Source organism: Schistocerca gregaria, chromosome 2, assembly GCF_023897955.1.
Source record: "Schistocerca gregaria isolate iqSchGreg1 chromosome 2, iqSchGreg1.2, whole genome shotgun sequence".
Taxonomy (NCBI): Eukaryota; Metazoa; Arthropoda; class Insecta; order Orthoptera; family Acrididae; genus Schistocerca; species Schistocerca gregaria.
This window is the reverse complement of record NC_064921.1, coordinates 856039339-856066497: the sequence shown is the minus strand read 5'-3', so window position 1 is coordinate 856066497 and position 27159 is coordinate 856039339. Positions and strand designations below refer to the sequence as shown.

At 45.0% G+C, this 27159-nt stretch overlaps 1 protein-coding gene across 7 annotated transcripts in view; it reads right to left on the bottom strand.

Annotated features, from left to right (window-relative positions):
* The window catches only part of LOC126335229 (uncharacterized), a 205077-nt gene that overhangs the window by 86645 nt on the left and 91273 nt on the right, over nt 1-27159 (bottom strand). For all 7 annotated transcript variants that reach the window (XM_049998266.1, XM_049998272.1, XM_049998271.1 and 4 more), the window contains one exon: nt 23382-27144. In XM_049998266.1, coding sequence (XP_049854223.1) covers nt 23382-27054 — 3673 coding nt within the window. In that variant the 5' untranslated portion in view covers nt 27055-27144. The remainder of the gene's footprint in view (nt 1-23381; nt 27145-27159) is intronic.

Sequence of the window (27159 nt, the reverse complement as noted above, 5' to 3'; positions counted from 1 at the left end):
TTGCACGCAGCCTGGAGTCACTGAAAAATTCGTGGATGCTATGAAGCTACATTCACTGCCCCATCAGGCACGGGGTAAAGTGTACTATAAATGCATCAAAGCCAAGCAAATGAGGGCTAATCACTGCTTTTAACTTTAACTAAAAAATAACATACTGAATATCTATCGTTGTTTACATTTAAAAAACTTGCTAACAATCTGCTTGAAAATGGCCTAAGTCTACAACTGAGGAAGAGTATAGAAAATAAAATTGACACTTGCAGGCGGCATGGAATCGTTTAGAAAAATGTTAGTAACCTTGGAACCACGTCAAAAAGATATTTATACACTTTGTATTTATCTATGTACCCCATACACAAACAAATATACACATGTGTTGCAGTATTCTACAGTATTATCAGGTAAAGCGCTCGTGTCTTTGTAAAACTCATCATACCTGCACCTCTTTGTGACGTGGTCCGACCGCTGCCCTTCGCCAAATGGCAGCCTCAGTCATTTCCTCATCGCCGTCTATGATAGCACTGTAGATAAGCTGTCGGATAATCCGCTCAAATGACTGCCCCCTTCGCAGGTCTGCGACTCGTTCGTCGCCCCCGTAGTATCGGAGATAGCCGCAAGGAGCGCACTAGTCGTATACTCCGTCTTTCTCACCAGTTAACCCGATCCGCTGAGCACTCCTAGTGGATGAAGGAAGCAAAGTGGCATAGGAAAAGTAACAGCAGGATGTATGAAATTTGAAGCATTGGTTGGCAGGGATGTGACAACTTAATTGCAGCTTCAGCCTTCTATATAGCCTTATTCCAAAACTTTGCACCGAGCGAGGTGGCGCTGTGGTTAGCACACTGAACTCGCATTCGGGAGGACGCCGGTTCAATCCAGCGTCCGGCCGTCCTGATTTAGGTTTTCTCTTCAGGCAAATGCCAGGATGGTTCCTTTGAAAATACGTGGCTGACTTCCTTCCCTCATCCGATGGGACCGATGACCTTGCTATTTGATCCTCTCCCCCAAAAGTACCAACCAACCAATCAAAACTTTACAGGTATATCACTCATTGCTCAGTTCAATTGAGAAGTTAATTCCGGAATAGAACACAAACTGTCGACAGACAATATCAGGTGGAGAAAAGCACGAACGGATTATTAGGTTTCTCCAGTGACAGTGACAGTATTATTTCGTAGTGACTATTCCCTGGCCTTTGCCATCTTTAGTCTGTCCCGCCTCACGTAGGCAAATACTTAGTTTATTCCCTCTTCATTTCCTCAGTTGGAATATTTAGTGCTTCGACAGTTTCCTTATTGTTATTATTAGTAGTAGTATTATTTGTTTTGCGTCTTGAGCTGTAGGTGTCTTGGCTAGCAGAAACATCTCGTTATATTCTAGAGGTTGAGCTTAAAGTCCAGCCCTGATCACAAAAATTTATTTCTATAGAATTTTGTTGGATACAGCTATACCGTTTGTTGCAAATGGTAGCTGAAATCACAAAGTCTTTTATAGATGCACTTCCATGTTTGTTGCGTTTTGAACGTCTGGGTGATACTCAATTTCTTTTCATGTCTTTGTCAACATCTCTTCCGTCACCGCCTCTACGGCTTCCCGTATTCCTGCTGTAAGAGTTTGCACCATCAGGGACTGCTCAACTGAACACTTTATCCTTAAGGCAACCCCACAAAAAGTTAAGAGAGGTTACGTTTGATGAACGCGGTTGCCATTGTGTTTTACCGTCTTTGTGGTCTACCTTTCCGGAAAGGTTTCATCGAAAAATTAGAGAACAAGAACTGTCTGTGCACCACCTTGTAGAAACTAGTTTGAATTGTTTAAATTCTGGTAACTGATGTGCAATTTCAAGTTCCAACTTGTCCAAGTAAAACGTTGCCGTAATAGTACAACTAAACTAAACTCCGTCCGAACAGGCCGAGGACAGCCCATCGGTACCGACCGGCCGCCGTCTCATCCTCAGCCCACAGGCGTCACTGTATGCGGATATGAAGGGTCATGTGGTCAATACACCGCTCTCCCGGCCGTTTTGTCAGTTTACGAGACCGGAGCCGCTACCTCTCAATCAAGTAGCTCCTCAGTTTGCCTCACAAGGCCAAAGTGCACCCTGCTTGCCAACAGTTCCCGGCAGACCGGATGGTCACCCATCCAAGTGCTAGCCCATCCCGACAGCGCTTAACTCCTATGATCTGATGGGGACCGGTGTTACCACTGAGGCAAGGTCGTTGGTGCTGTAACAGTAGGCTCATTGAAATAGACCATGCAGACACGCTTTTTGTTCGTTATTGATCGTTGTGTTTGGTCATAGCGGACGTCGCAAGACATCCCGTTCAAGTATAGGCCAACCGGCTCTCTGACCGAACACGCTGAGCTACCGCGCCGGCTAAAATTTGGCTATCCGTGCACGACTCACGGCTAGCCCCAAACTTCCATGTCTTCATCCATGCGTGTTCAGCCTGTACCCGTATAGCCATCACGTATATTCCCGTACAGGTAAGACATTTTACTTGAAATTCGCTTGCCCAGTGTCGGCATATAAATACGATACTGCAGTGCCTCTCTCATTCTGAGTCCGCAGCTCGTGGTCGTGCGGTAGCGTTCTCGCTTCCCGCGCCCGGGTTCCCGGGTTCGATTCCCGGCGGGGTCAAGGATTTTCTCTGCCTCGTGTTGACTGGGTGTTGTGTGCTGTCCTTAAGTTAGTTATGTTTAAGTAGTTCTAAGTTCAAGGGGACTGATGATCATAGATGTTAAGTCCCATAGTGCTCAGAGCCATTTTTCTTATTCTGAATTACGATGTGCGAAGGAGCTATGCATCGTAAATAACACAGGCACTGCAGTGTCATAGATATCTGTTGGTGTGTACATAAAAAGCTTTTTGAGTTAAACTACGACTTGCAAGAAGTTGTTTGCCATATCTAGAATAGTTCCTTAGAAATAAATACACTCCTGGAAATTGAAATAAGAACACCGTGAATTCAGTGTCCCAGGAAGGGGAAACTTTATTGACACATTCCTGGGGTCAGATACATCACATGATCACACTGACAGAACCACAGGCACATAGACACAGCCAACAGAGCATGCACAATGTCGGCACTAGTACAGTGTATATCCACCTTTCGCAGCAATGCAGGCTGCTATTCTCCCATGGAGACGATCGTAGAGATGTTGGATGTAGTCCTGTGGAACGGCTTGCCATGCCATTTCCACCTGGCGCCTCAGTTGGACCAGCGTTCGTGCTGGACGTGCAGACCGCGTGAGACGACGCTTCATCCAGTCCCAAACATGCTCAATGGAGGACAGATCCGGAGATCTTGCTGGCCAGGGTAGTTGACTTACACCTTCTAGAGTACGTTGGGTGGCACGGGATACATGCGGACGTGCATTGTCCTGTTGGAACAGCAAGTTCCCTTGCTGGTCTAGGAATGGTAGAACGATGGGTTCGACGACGGTTTGGATGTACCGTGCACTATTCAGTGTCACCTCGACGATCACCAGAGGTGTACGGCCAGTGTAGGAGATCGCTCCCCACACCATGATGCCGGGTGTTGGCCCTGTGTGCCTCGGTCGCATGCAGTCCTGATTGTGGCGCTCACCTGCATGGCGCCAAACACGCATACGACCATCATTGGCACCAAGGCAGAAGCGACTCTCATCGCTGAAGACGACACGTCTCCATTCGTCCCTCCATTCACGCCTGTCGCGACACCACTGGAGGCGGGCTGCACGATGTTGGGGCGTGAGCGGAAGACGGCCTAACGGTGTGTGGGACCGTAGCCCAGCTTCATGCAGACGGTTGCGAATGGTCCTCGCCGATACCCCAGGAGCAACAGTGTCCCTAATTTGCTGGGAAGTGGCGGTGCGGTCCCCTACGGCACTGCGTAGGATCCTACGGTCTTGGCGTGCATCCGTGCGTCGCTGCGGTCCGGTCCCAGGTCGACGGGCACGTGCACCTTCCGCCGACCACTGGCGACAACATCGATTTACTGTGGAGACCTCACGCCCCACGTGTTGAGCAATTCGGCGGTACGTCCACCCGGCCTCCCGCATGCCCATTATACGCCCTCGCTCAAAGTCCGTCAACTGCACATACGGTTCACGTCCACGCTGTCGCGGCATGCTACCAGTGTTAAAGACTGCGATGGAGCTCCGTATGCCACGGCAAACTGGCTGACACTGACGGCGGCGGTGCACAAATGCGGCGCAGCTAGCGCCATTCGACGGCCAACACCGCGGTTCCTGGTGTGTCCGCTGTGCCGTGCGTGTGATCATTGCTTGTACAGCCCTCTCGCAGTGTCCGGAGCAAGTATGGTGGGTCTGACACACCGGTGTCAATGTGTTCTTTTTTTCCATTTCCAGGAGTGTATTTGTAGTCATAGAAAGACATTACTTCTGTCCTCTATTACATTCTCCTCCTATTACTCCATCGCTCATACGATTTTACATCTAAAATCTAAGGTAGTTCGCGCTTGAAAATCTGCAAAGCACAAAGTGATTGTTCTCAGTACTGTTCATATCGAACGAAGCACCGATGTGGCGAACGCGATAATTTCCGTTGATGATCCGCTGTAAGAACGAGAACCAGCCGAACCCGAGAGCGAGAGCCTACAAACCAGCAGCGATTCCGGAAACACCATTCACAAGGGACCCTACTCGAGCTTACTAACGAAGGTACGATCATTTGGGATACCGAACGAAATTTGCGACTGGGTTGAGGGATTTATTGGTAGAGAGGACTCAGCATGTTATCTTTGACAGAGAATTATTCAGAGTGCAGGTATGCTCCAGGAAAGCGTGTTCCAATCCTTAATATTCATGTCGCATGTTAATGACTAGGCAGACGGTATTAATAGGAGCCTCAGCCTCTTTTGCAGATGATGCAGTTATCTACAAGGAAGTACTAAGTGAAAAAAATTGCACCATCATTCATAAAAATTGTGCTAAGATCGACAACTTTCTTTAAATATCGAAAAAGTTTTGTTTTTACACGAGTGGGTCATCCCGAATCCGTCCCGAATCTGTGAGAGTATTTGCTTTCCTCCAGATGCATCAGAAAGTTTGGCCTTACCAGAGAAAATACTGTAGCTCGAACGGCTAAAACAGAACAAAAGTTATTTTAAATCGTAGTAACGAAGTCAGTAAATAACGTTGTATATTGGCGTCGTTATTTGCTTATTTTTCTGTAAGAGTAACTGTGTGTTCATTTTCTGCCATTACCAGAAAATTTAAGTAAGTTCCTAATATTTAATTTCTTCATTTTGAATAACTCCGTCTTCCGACTTATTATGGTGAAACTAAATTTGTTTTACGGGATGCCGAGAAGGAGAATGCTAACAGGTCAGAGTGAAAGACGATGAGCTAGACAGACAAAGGTTTTGCATAGAGAAAGTAATACCAACATCGACATTCATAATGATAATGCATCTGCTTTATTTAATTATCATAATGCCAATAAGTGAGCATCGAAAATTGAAGTACAGATTTGTCCATGAAAATTAAATGGAAGCTTGCCGCAGATGTGCACAAAAGAAAAAAAATCATGTCTATACGTAGCCATAAGGATAGGTAGAAGGAAGTAGACATATACAAATGAGGGAAAGTTTCTTTCGTCTCTGACATTGCTACCAACTTCTATCACGCGTGACGGTCGGGTGCAATGGTAGAGACGACACCCAGAGGTAATAAGGTTTCGTGATGTTGCATTCTAGGGATGTTCATGTTTAAATGTTGCAGATGGGTCATCTGCATGAACACGCACATACCGGACACCTATAATGCAGCAACTGCTATGTCATTCATGTTGTCAACAACGGAAAACGAGACGTAGTAACGAAGCCGTCGAGGACAACAAACGTTGTTTATTAGCGTCATTTTTTCACTTACTCTGATCTAAGAGTAAACGGAACTAATTCTGTGTTCGTTTGCTGCCGTCATCACAAAATGCAGATTGATCCTAATTTTCAGTATCTTCACCTTGAGCGGCTACAACGTCCCTTTCTACAAGGAAATATGTTTGGTTTAGCTAAGCCTGCTAAGGCCTCGAGGAAGATCATTAACGCGTCTGACTGAAGGACAGAGAACTAGAGAGACACAGACTTTGCGTAGACAAACTGATAGGTTGGTGCAAATGGTTCTCTGAGCGCTTTGGTAACTTCTGAGGTCATCAATCCCCTAGAACGTAGAACTACTTAAACCTAACTAACCCAAGGACATCACACACACCCATCCCCGAGGCAGGATTCGAAGCTGCGACCGTAGCGGACGCGCAGCTCCAGACTGTAGCACCTAGAACCGCTCGGCCACCGCGGCCGGAAAACTGATAGGAATAATGCAGATGTTGATAACATGTTCTATCGAGGACAAATCTAGGGATCCAGTTGCTAACAAGAATATATCAACATCACACAGACGGTACATACAGATTCATGCTATGTGTGGACGAAGATTGTTCTATGGTAAAGTGACAGAACGCTTGAGAGTTAACATATGATGATGCAGGACTTCCCAACATATGCCGTCTGAGTTCCCTTAATCACTGTCACCCGTGTGCCCTGAAGTCATACGCAATGGCTCCCCAACGATCGAGGTGGCGAAGTGGTTGGCACACTGGACTCGCATTTGGGAGGATGAGGGTTCAAGCCCGCGTCCGGCCATCCTGATTTAGGTTTTCTGTGACTTCCCTATATCGCTCCAGGAAAATGCCGGGATGGTTCCTTTGAAAAGGCACGGCCAACTTCCTTCCCCATGCACCCTAACCCGATGGGACCGATTGACCTCGCTGTCTGGTCTCCTCCCCCAAATTAGCCAACCAACCAATGGATCCCCATACCGTAACGCCAGGAGTATCACCACAGTGAGTCTCCAAAACATTGGAAAAATAGTACCTCACTCTAGATTGCCACCATGCTAGCCGACGGTGGTTATCCAAGTGACGCAGAACCGTGATTCAACCCTGAGGACAATATGATACCAATCATCAGTAGTCCGTGCTTCTCAGTGGCGGCACCGCTCCAAATGCAGCTGTTTCTGTCGTGGTGCTAACCGCAGTCCATGCACAGGATGGTAATTCCCCAGGCTGTATGCTGCTAGTCTCCAACCAATGCCGACGGATGGCCCAGAATGTTGCAGGGACTCCACTGCCTGTTCTCTGATGGTAAATAAGAAAGGGTTACGCTGTGCCTGGTGCACAATACAGTGATCCTTCTTTCTGGTGGCCAGACATGGTCGTCGGGAACCTTGATGACGAGTATGTCTCCTCTCACGTTCCTTCCACACTTCAATATCGGGCTGATGTCACATCTCATTGCCGCACAAAGCTTGATATTGTATGATTCGACCAGCCGGCCAAATGGTAGCCAACAATGAGGGCCCTTTCCAACTTTCTCAAGTGTTGATAACGCTGTCTCACAAGTGAATGAGGCATCGCAAGGCGATCACTCAACATCAGAAGCTGTTCAGCCCGTTGTATGCCCTGCCAGGTCTCGTAACAACATTAGATACCGCAACATAAGTGCACTCTGGTGGCTGTTCCACCTGTCACAGAGAGCTGTAACTCTAAATCACTTAACATACTCGCTGATGGCACGTATGTGTACGACGGTAATTAGTTACGATGGTTCAAATGGCTCTGAGTACTATGGCACTTAACTGCTGAGGTCATCAGTCCCCTAGAACTTAGAACTACTTAAACCTAACTAACCAAAAGAAATCACACACATCTATGCCCGAGGCAAGCTTCGAACCTGCGACCGTAGAGGTCGCGCGGCTCCAGACTGTAGCGCCTAGAACCGCTCGGCCACCCCGGCCGGTGCTAGTTAGTTTGTTCACATGTTCCATAGATCACCTAAATGGTTGTTTTATCAAAATGATGTGGAGAGTGTCATTTTACACGATATTTATTCATGATTTGTGTTAACATTAATGAGCCTACCCATGCAACTTCACTTAGAAATAATATTTCCTTTTTCTCTGTTTGGCAGCGTTTAAGTAGAAATCTGTCAATGGAGCAGAAGAAGTTGTTCAGCACAAAAGATTTTCAGTTAGATTTAAACCTTGTTTTTGCTACCTGTCAGACATTTTATTTTGATGGGAAAATGATCAAAAATTTTTGTTGCTGCATGAATATTGAAATCCTTACATTGACATCCGCCAGTGTCTTCCGGGTGCTTCTGTTTTATTGTCAGGCAGTGTATTTCGCAAAATAAAAGTTTCTATATTTTTGTACATTCTCATCTTATTCGTCTTCGACGTGAAAATGTGGAGTTTCAATGATTACAATACAGCGGAACGCAACGATACAAACTCTTGAGAAAGGCAATATGTGGACATGTTTCATTACAGATTCGTTAATGTTTAAACATCAATTGCACACATGGGCAAAGTTTTCCAGGTAAATAACCTTAAAGTATTCTAGAACAAACACATTTCTACATTTTAAAACAATTTTCATTCAGTTTCAGCCTTTCCACGGACATGCTGAAAAGTAATGCCTCCAAATATTTTATGTGAAAACTCTTGAGGTTTTTTATTAATATAAATATTATTAACATAAACAGATCTGTACGTCACACCTCTGCTACCGTTTTCAACGCAACACTGGCGATGCCACTTTGTTCCACCTCCAGCTATATGATCTACCAGCTGAAAATATCTGCAGCGTAGAAGTCAGGAGCTGAGTGCAAGTTCTATTCGTAACCGCACACAGTATCTACATAATGCACGCCACACCCTTTTAATTGCTTCTTCGGTGTCGTCAATCTACTTCCTTGTGCTATCTGATTCCCTAGCAGGACTCCCGTCGTAGAAACTTTATCGGTACAAACAAGCGCGCTTGTTTATCAACACTTGGCGCTAGTTGTTTCCTTGCGCACGACTAACGGTCGCGCGGTGTATCTGACGAGGAAAAGTTGCCCGCAGATAAAGGCCTCTCTTCCGCAAGCTATTGCAAGGGTCCAGTAAACAACTGCGCAACTCATCAGCTCTTCATGACACTGTACTCAGAAGGTTGCCTGGGATTTTGTTGGTGTCTGCTGCATTAACTACAGTTCCGCACCATCGAACAATGTTTGCATATTTCCTAGACAGCACCTTGAGTTTTTGTTCCTAAAACACTACTTCTTTTTCCACCATCTCTATTTTCCTACGAAGGCTGCCGACACGTGGCTTCAGTATCAGTTCATATACTATTTGAACGTTGGATTATTCTTTCCAGGAATTTAGCACCCACACTAAAATATTTACGATAAGAGTGTGGCTAAAAGTGATGGTTTTATCACTGCATTCGTCTACACCTGCACAATCCACTGTACCCAACGTGATAGCCACTGTAAGGACATATTAAGAGACGAATGGGCAGGATTGAGCCTAGGCTGAGGCGAAAGAATGATTCTGAAGTAATTATATGTAAAACAGGTTTTCTGAGCATAGCCACCTTTTAACTAGAGTTCGCGTCACTGATCAGTTTGCGTGTAAATACGTGTTTAATGACCATACGGGTCAAGAATTATTATCGGTATGTATAGGCGCCGAAGGATGCTGCAAACTACACTACTGGCCATTAAACTTGCTACACCACGGAGATGACGTGAGACGCGAAATTTAACCGACAGGAAGACGATGTTGTGATATGCAAATGATTAGCTTCTCAGAGCATTCACACAATGTTGGCGCCGGTGGTGACACCTACAACGTGCTGCCATGAGGGAAGTTTTCCAACCGATTTCTCATACGCCAACAGCAGTTGATCGGAGTTGCCTGGTGAAACGTTGTTGTGATACCTCGTGTAAGGAGGAAAAATGCGTACCGTCACGTTTCCGAGTTTGATAAATGTCAGATTGTAGCCTATCGCGATTGCGGTATATCGTATCACGACACTGCTGCTCACGTTGGTCGAGATTCAATGACTGTTACCAGAATATGGAATCGGTTGGTTCAGGAGGGTAATACGGAACGCCGTTTTGGATCCCAACCGCCTCGTATCACTAGCACTCGAGATGACAGGCATCTTATCCGCATGGCTGTAACGGATCGTGCAGCCACGTCTCGATCCCTGAGTCAACAGATTGGGAAGTTTGCAAGACAACACACATCTGCACGGACAGTTCGACGACGTTTGCAGCAGCATGGACTATCAGCTCGGAGACCATGGCTGCGGTTACAATTGACGCTGCATCACAGACAGGAGCGCCTGCGATGGTGTACTCAATGACGTATCTGGGTGCACGAATGGCAAAATGTCATTTTTTCGGATGAATCCAGTTTCTGTTTACAACATCATGATGGTCGCATCCGTGTTTGGCGACATCGCGGTGAAAGCACATTGGAAGCGTGTATTCGTCATCGCCATACTGGTGTATCACCCCGCGTGATGGTATGGGGAGCCATTGGTCACACGTCTCGGTCACCTCTTGTTCGCGTTGACGGCACTTTGAACAGTGGACGTTACATTTCAGATGCCTTACGACCCGTGGCTCTAAGCTTCATTCGATCCCTGCGAAACCCCACATTTCAGCAGAACAATGCACGACCGCATGTTGCAGGTCCTGTACGGGCCTTTCTGGATACAGAAAACGTTCGACTGCTACCCTGGCCAGCACATTCTCCAGATTTCTCACCAATTGAAAACGTATGGTCGATGGTGGCCGAGCAACTGGCCCGTCACAATACGCCAGTCACTACTCTTGATGAACTGTGGTATCGTGTTGAACCTGCATGTGCAGCTGTACCTGTAAACGACATCCAAGCTCTGTCTGAATCAATGTCCAGGCGTATCAAGGCCTCTATTACGGCCAGAGGTGGTTGTTTTGGGTACTGATTTCTCAGGATCTATGCACTCAACTTGCGTGAAAATGTAATCACAAGTCAGTTCTAGTATAATATATTTGTCCAATATATCAATACCCGTTTATCATCTGCATTTCGTCTTTTTGTAGCAATTTTAATGGCCAGTAGTGTATACGCCAGCACTTGTTCCCTCACTGACCAAGTCGTTGTGAATTAAATGTATTCCATCGACAGGATTCCAACCGTCTCCCTCCGTCTCTAATACGTCTGTACCTCTTGTACCTCTACGGCCAACTGGCCTAAAACTCGGAGTTGAAGTATGTAGCATAGTGGAGTACTAACTATAAAAAAGTAAAACGTGCACACTTTTTGCCTCTCACTTAATGTTTATGAGTGCCTATCGAACACACAGAGGTTGAACAAAAGTATGGGAACACCAGAAACCCAATACATTACCATGCTAAATAAGTTGTAGACTATAGACAAACCGTTGGCATTCAGAACAGCTTCCAACCGTCTCGGAACAGATAAATACAGTTCCTCTGCCGTTTTTAAGGGGTTCTTAAACCACTATTCCTGCAAAATGGTGAGAAAATCAGGTAACGATAATGGAGGTTGATAGCAAACAATCAGCCCTCTCCCCGTATTGACAACAAAGGCCCAGTGATGCTGAGATCTGGAGACTGTGGTGGCCCACGGGTGGGGCGGCAATTCACCCTCGTGTTCACAAAACCAGTTCTGGACGATGCACGCTGTGTCAACAGATGAGCCGACGTTTTGGAACACAGCCTCACCATTGGATAACAAACATTATACCAAAGAATCTGATCAGCCAAAACGGTCACATAATCGTTGGTAGAAATGCGACCTTACAGAGAAATCATGGGGCCCGTGGAACACCAAAATAAGGCTGCCAAGATCATCATTGAGCACACTTCGGGCCCCTGGTTGCGGCAGCGCCTACCATACGAGTAACAACAATATTCCCATCTTAAGATTCACTTAGCTTCGTTGTAATTCACTCACACCCGCACTGTTCTGACCGCGACTCACTCTTGGAATTCATTGAGGACTTTCCACAGGTGCGGTTCGTTGTCAAATACACTACTGGCCATTAAAATTGCTGCACCAAGAAGAAATGCAGATGATAAACGGGTATTCATTGGACAAATATATTATACTAGAACTGGCATGTCATTACATTTTCATTTAATTTCGGTGCATAGATCCTGAGAAATCAGTACATAGAACAACCACCTCTGGCCGTAATAACGGCCTCGATACGTCTGGGCATTGAGTCAAACAGAGCTTGGATGGCGTGTACAGGTACAGCTGCCCATGCAGCTTCCACACGATACCACAGTTCATCAAGAGTAGTGACTGGCGTATTGTGACGAGCCAGTTGCTCGGCCACCATCGACCAGACGTTTTCTGTTGGTGAGAGATCTGGAGAATGTGCTGGCCAGGGCAGCAGTCGAACGTTTTCTGTATCCAGAAAGGCCCGTACAAGACCTGCGGTCGTGCATTATCTTGCTGAAATGTAGGGTTTCGCAGGGATCTAATGAAGGGTAGAACCTCGCGTCGTAACGCATATGAAATGTAACGTCCACTGTTCAAAGTGCCGTCAGTGCGACCAAGAGGTGACCGAGACGTGTAACCAATGGCACCCCATACCATCACATCGTCGCCAAACACGGATGCGACCATCATGATGCTGTAAACAGAACCTGGATTCCACCGAAAAATGACGTTTTACCATTCGCGCACCCAGGTTCGTCGTTGAGTACACCATCGCAGGCGCCCCCGTCTGTGATGCAGCGTCAATGGTAACCGCATCCATGCTCTCGGAGCTGATAGTCGATGCTGCTGCAAACGTCGTCGAACTGTTCGTGCAGATGTGTGTTGTCTTGCAAACGTCCTCATCTGATGACTCTGGGATAGAGACATGGCTGCACGATCCGTTACAGCCATGCGGATAAGATGCCTGTCATCTCGAGTGCTAGTGATACGAGGCGGTTGGGATCCAGCACGGCTTTCCGTATTACCCTCCTGAACCCCCCGATTCCATATTCTTCTAACAGTCATTGGACCTCGACCAACGGGAGCTGGTTTGTCCCGATACTATAAACCGCAATCGCGATAGGCTACAATCCGACCTTTATCAAGGTTGGAAACGTGATGGTACGCATTTCTCCTCCTTACACGAGGTATCACAACAACGTTTCATCAGGCAACGCCGGTCAACTGCTGTTTATGTATGAGAAATCGGTTGTAAGCGTTCCTCATGTTAGCACGTTGTAGATGTCGCCACCGGCGCCAGCCTTGTGTGAATGCTCTGGAAACGTAATCATTTGCATATCACAGCATCTTCTTGCTGTCGGTTAAATTTCGAGTCTGTAGCACGTCATATTCGTGGTGTAGAAAGTTTAATGACCAGTAGTGTAGAACAGCACCACCTGCAGGCTTGGCTAACATCTGCGTTTGTCCTGGTATGTCCATACGAAATCCTGCTTTTTCTTTCTCTTTGTTTATTTTTTTATTATTTTGTGTATCGTTTCTGGTCGCCTTATAGCCCCGAGTTCAGCCAGGCATTGATTAGCGATAAACGAGGAAAGAAGTTTTTCATTATTGCTACGAATCTTTAAGCACTGCAAGGCCTTCTGGGCTGTGTCTCGCGAACAGTTTTATTAATCAGCGGACGGAGTTGCCAAATGCTGAGTGACGGATGCGACAAACGAGGTCACTACGGCTGGCCCATTGAAACCAGCAATATGAAACTTGTTGGTAACCCTTAAATCATCAGGTTTAATGCAAGATTTTCTAAAATAACTTATGCAACCCTCGTTGTTTGCATAAATTTAGTAATGTAAATGTAATGCAATCGTTTCTAGCGTTGAAAAATTGCCTATCTACCGAACCGAATCTTTCATTGTACTTTGGAAGGTGCGCTACTGTAAAAACTTCTGACGGATTAAAACTGTGTGCTGGACATGGATTCAAACCTGGACACACAGCTCTCAGAAGGCAAGAGTTCGAGGTAGAGCTTCAGTTCTTAAAATGCAGCGTCTTTTCTCAAATATGTAAGCTTGCGCACATGTCTAGTAACAATGCACTACTGGAGTTGACAAATATGATTTGCTCCTTGCCATCAGAAACACCTCACCAAAGTAATTTTGCGGTGGTTGTTGACAGTAACTTGAGTGTCAAGACATCCGCTACAAACTTAGCGCATAGAAAAATCTCACAAAGAGAACTGGACAAAAAATGATTTCCGACACTTATCTTTATACTTGCGTAGACATGTTTCAGATGCAATATACAGGAATGTATCATTCATTTAAGCAGCACAAACTGTGCACTGACAATCAGTTTGTCACGAATGGTACCGTGGTTTCTACTGCATAGTGTGGCTGGCTATAAGCGCAGGGGTTCTATGTGTGCATCTTGTTGCCACTTCGAATTGTTTTGGTAGAAAGACTAGTGAGCTTCCAGAGACTGAGAAGTTTCTTCTTCTTCTTCTTCTTATTCTTCTTTACCTTCTCGTCCCACAAAGCATATGGCATTAATGTCTGTTGCGGCTTCTGTTAATGCAAAAAACTCTTAGTTGGTCGTCTGGTTCTTCTTTTTCCTTGAAAATCGGTGTTTTAAACCACTTATCAGCATTTACTTGTGTGTGTTGACTGACTTCGTTTTTTCAGGATTTAAATCTTGCAGTCTTCTGATATAAATTAAGTAGATTTAATCATGATATTACAAACAAAAACCTGTGGAAGTGAGACACGGAACACGACATCTAAAAACAGAAGCAGAATTCAAATAACCGCAATGCGATTTCTTTGAGAGGTGGTAGAAGTCTCATGGCTAGACTGCGTAAGCAATGGAAGAGTCAGAGAGTCTCAAACTAGAACTGAGACGATAAACACAAGCATAGTTTATACGCAAGGAAAAGATGCCCACCAGTCGATGTTTATGCTTTCAATATCTGTTTTGGACGCTAGAGAGGGATTTATTGTGCAATTAATTTCTACTTATAAAATTCATTTAATTTTATCGTGTAACTCAAATATTTCCATATTTATAGAGATTATATGTGTTCTTCGACAGAAGTTATCTTTGGAACACCGTTTTCTTAGATTTCAATGCAGGTGACCAATTTGGGACTCTAGAAAATTTTATATAAGCTAACATAAACTTACGCAACCTAGCCCAAATTACCGGTGTACTGTGTACAGAAAAGGATACCGAGAAACTTCGAGGGACTAGAGGAAGTCTTGGTTAATTATACACTTTTTTCAAGCCCCTAAACGCTTCTGGAACTCGACCTTCCGTATAGCCTTTAGCTCTATCAGCGACTAGTTTTTAATCACTATGCTTCTGAAATAACGGCTCTTTACGATTTTCTTTATTTTCGGAAACAGAAAAAAATTTCATTGGGACATGTCTGGTGAATATGGAGACTTGGGTATCATTACAGTTAAAAAACTCACGACAAGCAACGAGGGTTGAGCTGGGTGCATTAACGAATTGCGAAAGCCACAAATCCGAGGATTTTTGTCAAACCGCTTCACGCAAACGGCGTTAACTTGTAACACTCCTTACTGATCGTTCGACATTGTGGCAAGAACCCGTCGTGCGTTATTTCGTTAAAACTGAGGAATACAGTGAGCATAAACTTCACATGTGACAGCATGTATCAAGCTTCTGTGGCGTTATATTGAATGCTTTCACTTGAACAGTTGGGCGTTTTTGTTCGGAATTCTACAAATTTTTAACAAACTTCTCTGTCACACGTTTCATACCTAAAGCATCCCGAAAACCTTCATGGCCTGAACCAGCTGGTATGCCTACGTCATCACTGACTACTGAGACTATGATTCGGAGATTGTTCATAATCATTTCTTTCACTTGACTGATGATGTGCTAGGAAGTCCATGGTGCGCTGGCATTTTCAACGACTTCACAGCCTTCTTTAAAACACTGACACCACTCGTAAACAAGTCACTCACGGCAAACTAGGCAAAAGCAGTATTTAACTTTGACAATATTTAACATATTTCAGAGGTTTCTGCACTTTACTTCGCTATTACATCAAAATTAGTATAAATTCTCTGATTCATTTTTATACAAAACTAGCTTAGCGACCGCTGCTTCTTTATTGAATCGAATTTTAATGCTGTTCACAAACTTCAACACATTCTAAGCTTTTTTACGTTAATTAAGGCTGTCTTTTCAGAATGCTGTTCTGACCAAAAAGCGATTCTGGTTGCTGGAGCCCGAAGTTAGGCTTTTTGGGCTTTTGTGGATATATTTCCTTAGCAACTAACATCCCCTGAAAATAATGTCTTTATACCTAACCGAGAAGTGAAATACCAATTTTCATAAGTTTAGCTTTAGAACCGAGAAGTGGAATACCAATTTTCCTAAATTTAGCTTTAAAATTTTTTCAATATAACGAAATATTTTCTTAAAAATTTTCATCCTCTATTGCACTCCCTTAGGGGTTGAAGTTCTAGAAACACTGAAAGGCGTCTACTTTTAATTTCTAACCGAGAAGTTAAATATCAGTTTTCATAGATGTAGCCTTAAAAATCGTTTAGCACCTCCTCAGTAATTATTTGGTTTCAAAACATCTTTCGTCCACTATTTTATTCCCTTAGTAACTGAATTTCCAAAAATGTTGAAACGCGATTTTTTTTAATTTTCTGACTGGGAAACCAAATACCTATTTTCGTAAGTCTAGCTAAAAATTAGCTTAATAGTGACATATTTGAAAAAAATCCGTTCATCTCCAGTCTCAGCAGTTTAGGAGCGTAATTTCGAGCAATCCATTCTTAAATGATGCCTACAGTATAAGATCCACACCCTCTCCAAACTTCAAGTTTCTGTTCTTAGAGGTTTGGGTTGAGCGCCGATGAGTCAGTAAATCAGTGTGACCCTATTTGAGCCCCTTAGGGGTTGAATTTCCGAAAACGGTGACACGAAGCCAAATACAAATTTTCTTAAATTTTCCTTCAGAAATGCCTGCACTATGAAATAGTTCCATAAAACTTTCATCCCCCGTTTCACCCGCATAGGGACTGAATTTTCAAAAACAGTGAAACACGAGTTTTTTTTTATTTCCAACTGAGAAGCCAAATTTAATTTTTCATAGATTTAGCTTTAAAAATTCTTTCATAATAAAATATTTTCATAAAATATCTCATCCCCTATTTCACCCTCTTAGGAGTCAATTTACAAAAACACTGAACATGTATTTTTTTCTTTATTTATAACCGAGAAGTCAAATACGAGTGTTCATAATAAAGCTTTAAGAATACATTGGTAGTTCTTTAATAATGTTATATTTTCAAAGATAGCTTTGACTCACTATTTCACCCCCATAGGATTAAATTTCCAAAAAATGCTGCAACACGTATTTCGTTATTGCTGATTGAAAAACCAAATAATTTTCATGGGTCCACCTTCAAAATTGCCTTAATAACGACATTTTTAAATCAGCTCGTCATCCTTCATTTACCCCTTTAGGGACGGAATTTCGGAAAATCCCTTCTTCAGCGACGTAATTCAGGACATTGTCTTTTATATATAGAGACATATAATCGCGAGTACCGCAAAAGCACATGTAACATTGTCGACAACTAACAACATACGAAATACAGAATATAGCTAAAACTGTATAGTCGCTTTTCGGACATGTTTACTAACACAACAATGAAAAAAATGCCGCGAATCTGACGAATACAACGTGCTATGTTGCAGAATTCCCGTTACTTCTCACCCCATAAAATACTGAGACTGTCATCGGCAGTCGATCCCTAGACTTCTAAGTCAGTAAATCAAGGATTACATACATCCTATGAAAAGAAAATTGGCACAACTCTGTGGCGGGCTATTCAGCAGTTGCAAGGAAATTCGATAGTTACTTTGTGAGTGGTCCTCGATATTTCGATTATTTTCGTTGGTCATGATACTTAAATACTGCATCGCACGTCAACTGACCTCGTATTTTTTTGGCCACTATTCACGTGTTGTGTGAATCACAGCGAATCACATGAGCTGCATTGTCTAAAAGCTACCCTCCTCTAACCATGTTAACATCAGTATGAAACGCATCTCTTTGTTTGTCTTACTGTGACATACCGTCTTTATTTTCAGACAAGATCGAATGGTACAGTGCTTATCCCTGTGCCTACAGCGAGCTTTCTAAGTACAGAAATCAATGCGGGCACCAGAGCCTTTTCCTAAGTACTACAGAAGGCGACGTGAACGGCGAAGACGAATCTGCGCTACACTAGGTAGGTGAAAAGAGATATTGCATTTGTCGTAATGAATGGACATGTCTAGTTGTTCAGCGAAGCTGATTCGCATTCTCATGCCTTTTATACTCCACAGCTATTAAAAAATTTATAAATCATACAATTTTTCTGCACCGCTGCTGCAGTTGAAATGTCTTTATTCCTCTGGTATCTGTGACCTCAGGGTCGTCATCAGGCGATACCTGCAGTGCAACTGACAACAGTTACAGGGGCTGGACGAGAATAGGAAAACACCAGAAACTCAACACATTACCACGATTAAAACGGTGTACGAAAACCGTTGGCATTCACAACGGATCCAGTCGTATCGGAATGGATAAATATAGTTTGTTTATGGTTTTCGAGGGAATCTTGTATCATTCTTCCTACAAAACAGTAGCAAGTTCGAGGAATGGTGATGGAGGTAGTTAACGATCATGCATCCTTCGTTCCACGGTGGACGACAAACGCTCAGTAACACTGAGATCTGGTGACGTAGGTGGCCTGGGGAGACGCGACGTAATCCTTGACAGTAATGCGACTTTGGACAGTATCTAAGGGGATCGTGGAATACCATGATATGACTGCCCAGACCCTCACCGAGCACCCACTATGTTTCGCTCTTTGGACGTAAAGCCAATAAGAGGCTGGAAACAGTGCGATATAAAAATCATCCGACTAAATGAGCTCCTTCCATGGCTCTGCAGTCCAGGTTTCATGGCTTCAAAATCACGTTTTCCTGTTAAGGGCTTTTGAATCACTGATGTGTGGATTAGGAATTCCAGCTCGAGCAGCATTTCCCAGATTATGGAGCCTCTTTCATGTTGGTTTGGTGCTCACAGGGCTCGCGAGTCCAACATTCATTTTGCAAGCAGTCTGTTTATATGTTTGTATGTTGGTAGCCGTGTAGACTGTATTAATATCGCTGACACTGCTATGCGCCCTCGGTAAGAGATTCTGTGGTTGGACGGACTAGCAGTTAGCAGTTAGTGAACGGACGGCTTGGACATGAGTTCTTCGCGGAGACTCAGTGTTGGTAGGACATGCATTGTGAAATGAGGATGGATGTAGTTGGTATTGTTTGGGTAGTGGAATTATTGACGACTATATAATTTTTGGAACTGGATGTCACATGAACATAAAAGAAATCTTGCTGTCCATAGTTCTGGTCTGGCAAACATTATAGTAAAAACATCTTTTTCTCTGATAATAGTCTCATGTTCTCGTGTTAGTCGTGGTACTTATTGGCGTTTTACTGATAACAAAAACCCACTGCAAAATTTTGATGTTGAACAAACATTGCTTACTATAACATCAGTACTGATAACGAAATAATTTTCAGTAAACTTTTCAATAACTGTAAAGTAAGGAAGATACGTTGAACTTTATAGCGAGTTGCAGTAACGAAACAATGTTCCTTTAATAGAAAGCCAGATCCAGAATAATAAAAAACATAATATATTTTGTTTTGTTGAAAATCACAGCACAGCATCCCTAAAAAGTATTTCAGGGCTCTTTTCGTAGCAACATACTTTATCTCATATATTAGTTGTTACGCGAGCAATAACAAAGCAGAGAGCCAGCGAAACTGGCAACCCACGTTGCTACGAAAAGAGTTCACTATTACCTGTCCGCTTCTTTGCGGTAAGATTGGTTTCATTTAATGCAGTTTGAATGCGCCGCGGCAGCGGCTCGTTCGTTCGTAGAACAGCTCTGCACCACGAGTAATACTTAAATAACTGAAAATGTTTTAAAGGGATGGGATAAAATAGCAGGCAAGCTTATTATAACTCATAATGCAAGTTTACACTAAGTAGCTCTATTCAAAACATTTAGACAGATTAAATTATTACACATCTTTACGAATCAGTACCCAATGGCGTCCTTCTCTCAATCTTGACAAAAGAATGCTACACAATCATACAATATAGCGTCAAAGGCTCTTCCTGCTCACGTAACTCCAAGAAGACGACAGAGAAATTAATGCTCGGTCACTACTATTTATACTCTTTGTGACATATTCTCATCTTTGTGTGATATTTAGTAAGTATCGTCGGTGGCGGTTTCAGTACTCGTGGACACAGATATCTTTAAAAAAATCGTTACATAATTCGATACAAGTATAAAACATGGCACATAATGGTTTCTCTTTATTACATAAAGTTCACACAATCGTTGTCCACGCAATTAGAATCACCCAGTTCAACTATTCTTTTCTCCTTTTTTACTACATATAATGTGTGTTTTGCTAAGAGACGTTACAATAACTTGAAAAGTATGGCCTCCAGCGAATAATTATCTTAGTACAAAACTCAATTAACCCTAAATTTCCCACAAATATGTGGTTTTTAGAAGAAAAGAAGAAATAATTAACAGTCTCGGCGAAGCGAGTGAGAGAATATGAAAATCTCGCGCCAGTTATACCAATGCGGGCTGCATAAAACGACAACGGTAGGGGCGGCTGAATCGCCCTGTACATTTACATAAACTTGTACCTCCATTTTTATAACATGTGGGAAGTTGATATCTGTGAACCTGTTGTAGTTGTGGTCTTCAGTCCTAAGACTGATTTGATGCAGCTCTCCATGCTACCCTATGCTGTGCAAGCTTCCTCATCTCCCAGTACCCACTGCAACCTACATCCTTCTGAATCTGTTTAGTGTATTCATCTCTTAGTCTCCCTATACGCTGCCCTCCAATACAAAATTGGCAATCCCTTGATGCCTCAGAACATGTCCTACCAACCGATCTCTTCTTCTAGTCAAGTTGTGCCACAAACGTCTCTTCTCCCCAATCCTATTCAACACCTCCTCATTAGTTATGTGATCTACCCATCTACACCTCCTCATTAGTTATGTGATCTACCCATCTAATCTTAAGCATTCTTCTGTAGCACCACATTTCGAAAGTTTCTATTCTCTTTTTGTCTAAACTATTTATCGTCCACGTTTCACTAAATGGCTACATCCATACAAATACTTTCAGAAACGACTTCCTGACACTTAAATCAATACTCGATGTTAACAAATTTCTCTTCTTCAGAAACGCTTTCCTTGCCGTTGCTAGTCTACATTTTATATCCTCTCTACTTCGACCATCATCAGTTACTCTTCTCCCCAAATAGCAAAACTCCTTTACTACTTTAAGTGTCTCATTACCTAATCTAATTGCCTCAGCATCACCCTACTTAATTCGACTACATTCCATTATCCTGGCTTTGCTTTTGTTGATGTTCATCTTACATTCTCCTTTCAAGACACTATCCATTCTATTCAAATGCTCTTCTAAGTCCTTTGCTGTTTTTGACAGAATTACAATGTCATCACCAAACCTCAAAGTTTTTATTTCTTCTCCATGGATTTTAATACCTACTCCGAATTTTTTCTTTTGTTTCCTTCACTGCTTGCTCAATATACAGATTGAATAGCGTCGGGGAGAGGCTACAACCCTGTCTCACTCCCTTCCCAACCTCTGCTTCCCTTTCATGTCCCTCGATTCTTATAACTTCCATCTTGTTTCTGTACAAATTGTAAATAGCCTTTCGCTCCCTGTATTTTACCCCTGCAACCTTCAGAATATGAAAAAGAGTATTCCAGTCAGCATTGCGAAGCAACTCAAATCGCTTGATATGGGCAGGTTTTCAGGTCCAGATTGTATACCGATTAGGTTCCTTTCAGATTACGCTGATACAATAGCTCCCTACTTAGCAATCATATACAACCACTCGCTCACCGATAGATCTGTACCTACAGATTGGAAAATTGCGCAGATCACATCAGTGTTTAAGAATGGTAGTGGGAGTAATCCGTAGAACTACAGACCTATATCATTGACGTCGGTTTGCAATAGGGTTTTGGAGCATATACTGTATTCAAACATTATGAATCTCCTCGAAGGAAACGGTCTATTGATACGTAATCAGCATGGTTTCAGAAAACATCGTTCTTGTGCAACGCAGCTAGCTCTTTTTCGCACGAAGTAATGGCCGCTATCGACAGGGGATCTCAAGTTGATTCCGTATTTCTAGATTTCCGGAAAGCTTTAGACACCGTTCCTCACAAGCGACTTCTAATCAAGCTGTGGGCCTATCGGGTATCGTCCCAGTTGTGCGACTGGATACGTGATTTCCTGTCAGGAAGATCGCAGTTCGTAGTAACAGACGGCAAATCATCGAGTAAAACTGAAGTGATATCAGGTGTTCTCCAGGAAAGCGTCCTGGGACCTCTACTGTTTCTGATCTATATAAATGACCTGGGTGACAATCTGAGCAGTTCTCTTAGGTTGTTCGCAGATGATGCTGTAATTTACCGTCTAGTAAGGTCATCCGAAGACCAGTATCAGTTGCAAAGCGATTTAGAAAAGATTGCTGTATGGTGTGGCAGGTGGCAGTTGACGCTAAATAACGAAAAGTGTGAGGTGATCCACATGAGTTCCAAAAGAAATCCTTTGGAATTCGATTACTCGATAAATAGTACAATTCTCAAGGCTGTCAATTCAACTAAGTACCTAGGTATTAAAATTACGAACAACTTCAGTTGGAAATACCACATAGATAATATTGTGGGGAAGGTGAGCCAAAGGTTGCGTTTCGTTGGCAGGACACTTAAAAGATGCAACAAGTCCACTAATGAGACAGCTTATACTACACTCATTCATCCTCTGTTAGAATATTGGTGCACGGTGTGGGATCCTTACCAGATGGGATTGACGGAGGACATCGAAAGGATGCAAGAAAAGGCAGCTCGTTTTGTATTATCACGTAATAGGGGAGAGAGTGTGGCAGATATGATACGCGAGTTGGGACGGAAGTGAGTAAAGCAAAGACGTTTTTCGTCGCCGCGAGATCTATTTATGAAATTTCAGTCACGAAGTTTTTCTTCCGAATGCGAAAATAATTTGTTGAGCCCAAGCACTTTTCAGAGTAGTCATGTAGATGTAGATGTAGGTCAGCCGCAAAGTCAATGAGTGCAGCGTCACACACCGCTCAACTAATCCCGCGCAGCTCACTCCCTGTATCTTACCCCTGCCACCTTCTGAATTTGAAAGAGAGTATTCCAGTCAACATCGTCAAAAGCTTTCTCTAAGTCTACAAATAGTAGAAACGTAGGTTTGCCTTTCCTTAATCTAGCTTCTAAGATAAGTCGTAGGGTCAGTATTGCCTCACGTGTTCCAGTATTTCTACGGAATCCAAACTGATCCTCCCCGAGGTCGGCTTCTACCAGTTTTGCCATTCGTCTGTGAACATGAGGGTAAGGAAAGGAATACGTGACTAATGCGTTCCTGGAGTCGGTGCGCGCTCGCGCGTCTCACCTTCCCTGTAGACCTTGGCGACGACGGCGTCGATGGTGAGCGAGGCCCAGCCGTAGCGCTTCCAGTGGTCCCGCGTCGGCGCGCACACCTCCAGGAAGCGGTGCGCGTGGTCGCGGAAGCAGGCCATGTCAGCGCCGCAGTCGTGGTCGGCCGGCAGCGGCACGGCGGCCGGGCTCTTGGCGCCGGCCACGGCGCAGCACACGTCGACGGTGCGCCAGAGCACGCGCCGCGCCGCCTGCCGCGGCCAGCCCACGGCGCGCAGCCGCTCGCCGCCCAGCAGCGCCCACAGGATCACCGACACCCGCAGCCGCAGCGCGCGGTCCTCGTCGCTGTCCGACGGGCCGTACACCGACTCCTCCTCCACGCTGCCCCCGCCGGACGCCCACTCGCCGTCCGCCCACGCGCACTCGCCGGCCGTGGGCTCGAAGTGCGGCATCCCGCCGGGCAGGACCCGTCGCACGCGGTACAGCTCCACCACCTCGTCATCCGACAAGTCTCCCTCGGTCGGTCTCTGGTGCTCCGGTCGACTCTCCCGAGACGGTGCGCGGGGTGCCGTCCTGATGACCGAGGCTGGAGGGCGGTGCCGGTCGTCTGGCGGACTCTTTGAGGAACGGACGGCACCCACCTCGCCCCTGTTCACATCTTTCAGCACGCGCCTTCCCTGCACCGCACCAGTTCGACTTCCACCAAATTCACTCTCTATTCTTTCCTTAATCGCAACCAGCTGTCCCGCTGCTGTTCTCACATCACTTCCGACCTCACGGATTACGAACCTATTTCCGTCTCCCTCTCTCGTTATCATGTACCTGCTCCTCTGACCACCCGGTTCTGGAGCCAACACCGTAGAAGGTTCCGCGGTGCGGCCTTCGGACCTCACTTCTCTAAACCGCTCAGTTCCCACCTCGGGCGACGACTTCTGCCCACTATCGACCTTCCGACTGTCAGCTGAAACGATAACTGTCCTGACGACTTGTCTCGAGTGCTCATCACCAGAGTGGACTCCTTTTCCACTGCCTCCCGCCCCACTTGTCACTATCACACTGGCGGGAGTCACCACCGGGTCCCTCTGTGATTTTGGGTTCCGTTCAGTGGGTGAACAGCGCTCGTCAGAACTAACGTATCGTGACTGCCCACGTGCAAAATGGACTGCTTCCTTCGCAGACACAGCCCCGTCCCTCTGTTGGACTAGATCTTTCTTACTTAGGTCGAGCGTGCCATTCACATCGCCCTTAGAATCATAGTCGTCCAATGGCTTCCTACAACTACCTTCGTAAGTGACGCTCTCAATTTCTGGTCTCGAAATCCGTTCCCTCCTGTCCACTGGATTAAGTTCCTCATCTGCACGTAGGCGATCCCCAAATCTCAGGCGCCACTGCCTGACAGAGCCGGTTTCCGAATCGGGTACTGCATCTCTAGATGCAGGACTATTAGAGCGGTGCACCGATTCCTGGTCGAGCGCGTCCTGCCCTCTTAGGTAAGTCTTCAGAATATGAGAACCATATGCGACTGGCCAATGATTCACATATCTTACTTCAGCATCTCGCGATTGGGCACCGACAGTCAAGGCTTCTGTCGTCAGATAGCGAGCATGACGCACAGCAGTTTGAGATTCGTGCTCGATTTCGGCAATTGATAACAGCCTTTCGTTGCCATAAGAAAACCTGGACACTTTTCTTGGAGGTTCGTCGTCAGCTATGTCACTTATTGGGGTGTAAAGAACCCTTATGGGTTTGCTGTGGTGGTATGCATACTCGCTATCTCTTGAATTATCAGGTGTCATTCTGGCATCAGATCTGCGGCGCGCATTGCTGCCGTTGAAGCCATTTGGGTGTGTTGTACCTTCTACCGCAGCTGCGTTAAAATCAGCTCGACTACTTACTGGGTTCTTCACTACCATCCTAGGTGGGGGAGTAATGTAACCGCGAGGAAGAAATGTTCCACTGGGAATATATCTGTGCACTGTCTCCAGGGGTGGTGCCATGCTTTCGAAGTCCATAGCATTCCTGTCCCTGGAATTTCTAGTCTCAGGCACACTGCCTTCCACACGAAGATACCTTCCCGGGGCGACCACAGCTTTTAATCCACTGTGCACGCTACTATGTGAAGTGTTTACGAAAGCTGATTTTTCACTCGGAATTGGAATAATTACTGCACGATTTGGGTTGTAACTGCTAAATTGTTGTAAATATCGATTCGGCGCCTCGTCTCTGCTGTTAGGTAACAATTGTACATTAGCCCTGTCAACAGATTTCGTTCTTAGAATTTCATAATGCCCTCTAGCTTCCTCTGGAGTACACCTGTTGAGCTCCCGTTGTGGAGTACTATCATCACTTGTCGCCACCACTACGCTTTTGCGCTGAACTACTGCCGCAGCATGTTTCACGTTGTCAAGGAGTACATGTGAGTCAATTGCTGATGATGTGCTGGTAGACATCCTCACTGCAGAAGTATTCATTGTGTACACCACTTCGGTACTGTTGCGACTTACTGGCCCACTTAGTGTGTCAGAAACTCTCACGTTGCCATTGCTGGATACAGAAATATCCTTCTCAGGCGGCAGGACTTTTCCAGGAATATATAGTGTGTATCCACCACACGACTTGACGTACGAGACGTGGACGGGAGAATGTGTTGTGGAGTTTCCACTGTGTTTCAAAGTCGCTACTTGCCGAAGTTCGTGATTAGGTGCTGGCCGGTCTGAGGTATTAGTGGGCTCTGGAGGTGAAAACGCCATCTTGTCGTCATTCACAGGATACACCCTTCGGTAGCTATGCCTGTGAGATTTGTCAGCATCCTCAGGTGTCACACTGGAAGAAGAAAGCCTTCCTGTCCCACTCTCTTTATTCCTGTGTGCTTCGCCAACTGAGTCGCTCCAGTCAGAACTGGATCCCCTCATCCTGACTCTGACTTCCTCATCAGAATAGCAGCCACTGTCCAGCGAAGGGACGCGCTCATCATCTATAGCAGTGTGTTCTCCTCCTGTTTCAGTGGTGTCTCTACTGATCTGTTCAGCAGAAGAGCGTATTTTAGGATGTGGAGTGATGTCTTCGTACTGGACCCGGTTGGATGCCACCAGCCTCCTACTCTGCTCCAGCAGCCACTGGCGTCGATCCTCGACTGGGTCGAAAGTTTCGACATCGATGTATTCGTCGTCACTGTTGGTGTCCCGGGTCATGTTGGTGGCCGACACTCGGACGTCAGTTCCGTCGGGACGAGCAGCAGACATCTCCATCCATCGCCCATTCTCCATTGCCCTACGTTTCCCACCATCTGTGGCTGTCTTCTGAGAAACCTGGTCTTCGGTCCCGACAATCTCACCCTGAGAAACTCTCCTCTCGGCGCCTGACTGCGGTTGTAACTGTGCAGGCTCGCGGAAGAGATATCTCTTAATCCCCTGTCGATTAGTCTGGCCATTAGTACTATTGGCAGTTACTGCAACATGTGTGATCGAGCTCTGATTGAACCCCTCTGTGATTTGAACGTCTTCTCTCGATCGCGTTACAACTGTCACAGACAGTTCTCCGTTGTCTTCCACTGCTGTAGAACCACGCAGTGTGTCTTTAGCAGGGGATCCAGCGTCGTTCCTACCAGATTTCACCAGATTCATTGCTTCTGGCACTGAAGCCATTGTCTCTCTTGCATCAAGCGGCGACTCTGGTGACAATGGAAGCATCTGTGTAACTGTACAAATATGCTTTGCACTGGCGTTGAGAGACCATATTCCCTAGCACCAGCGGGCGATCATCGTCCAAGGCATGCTTCTCTGCAACAAGAAATG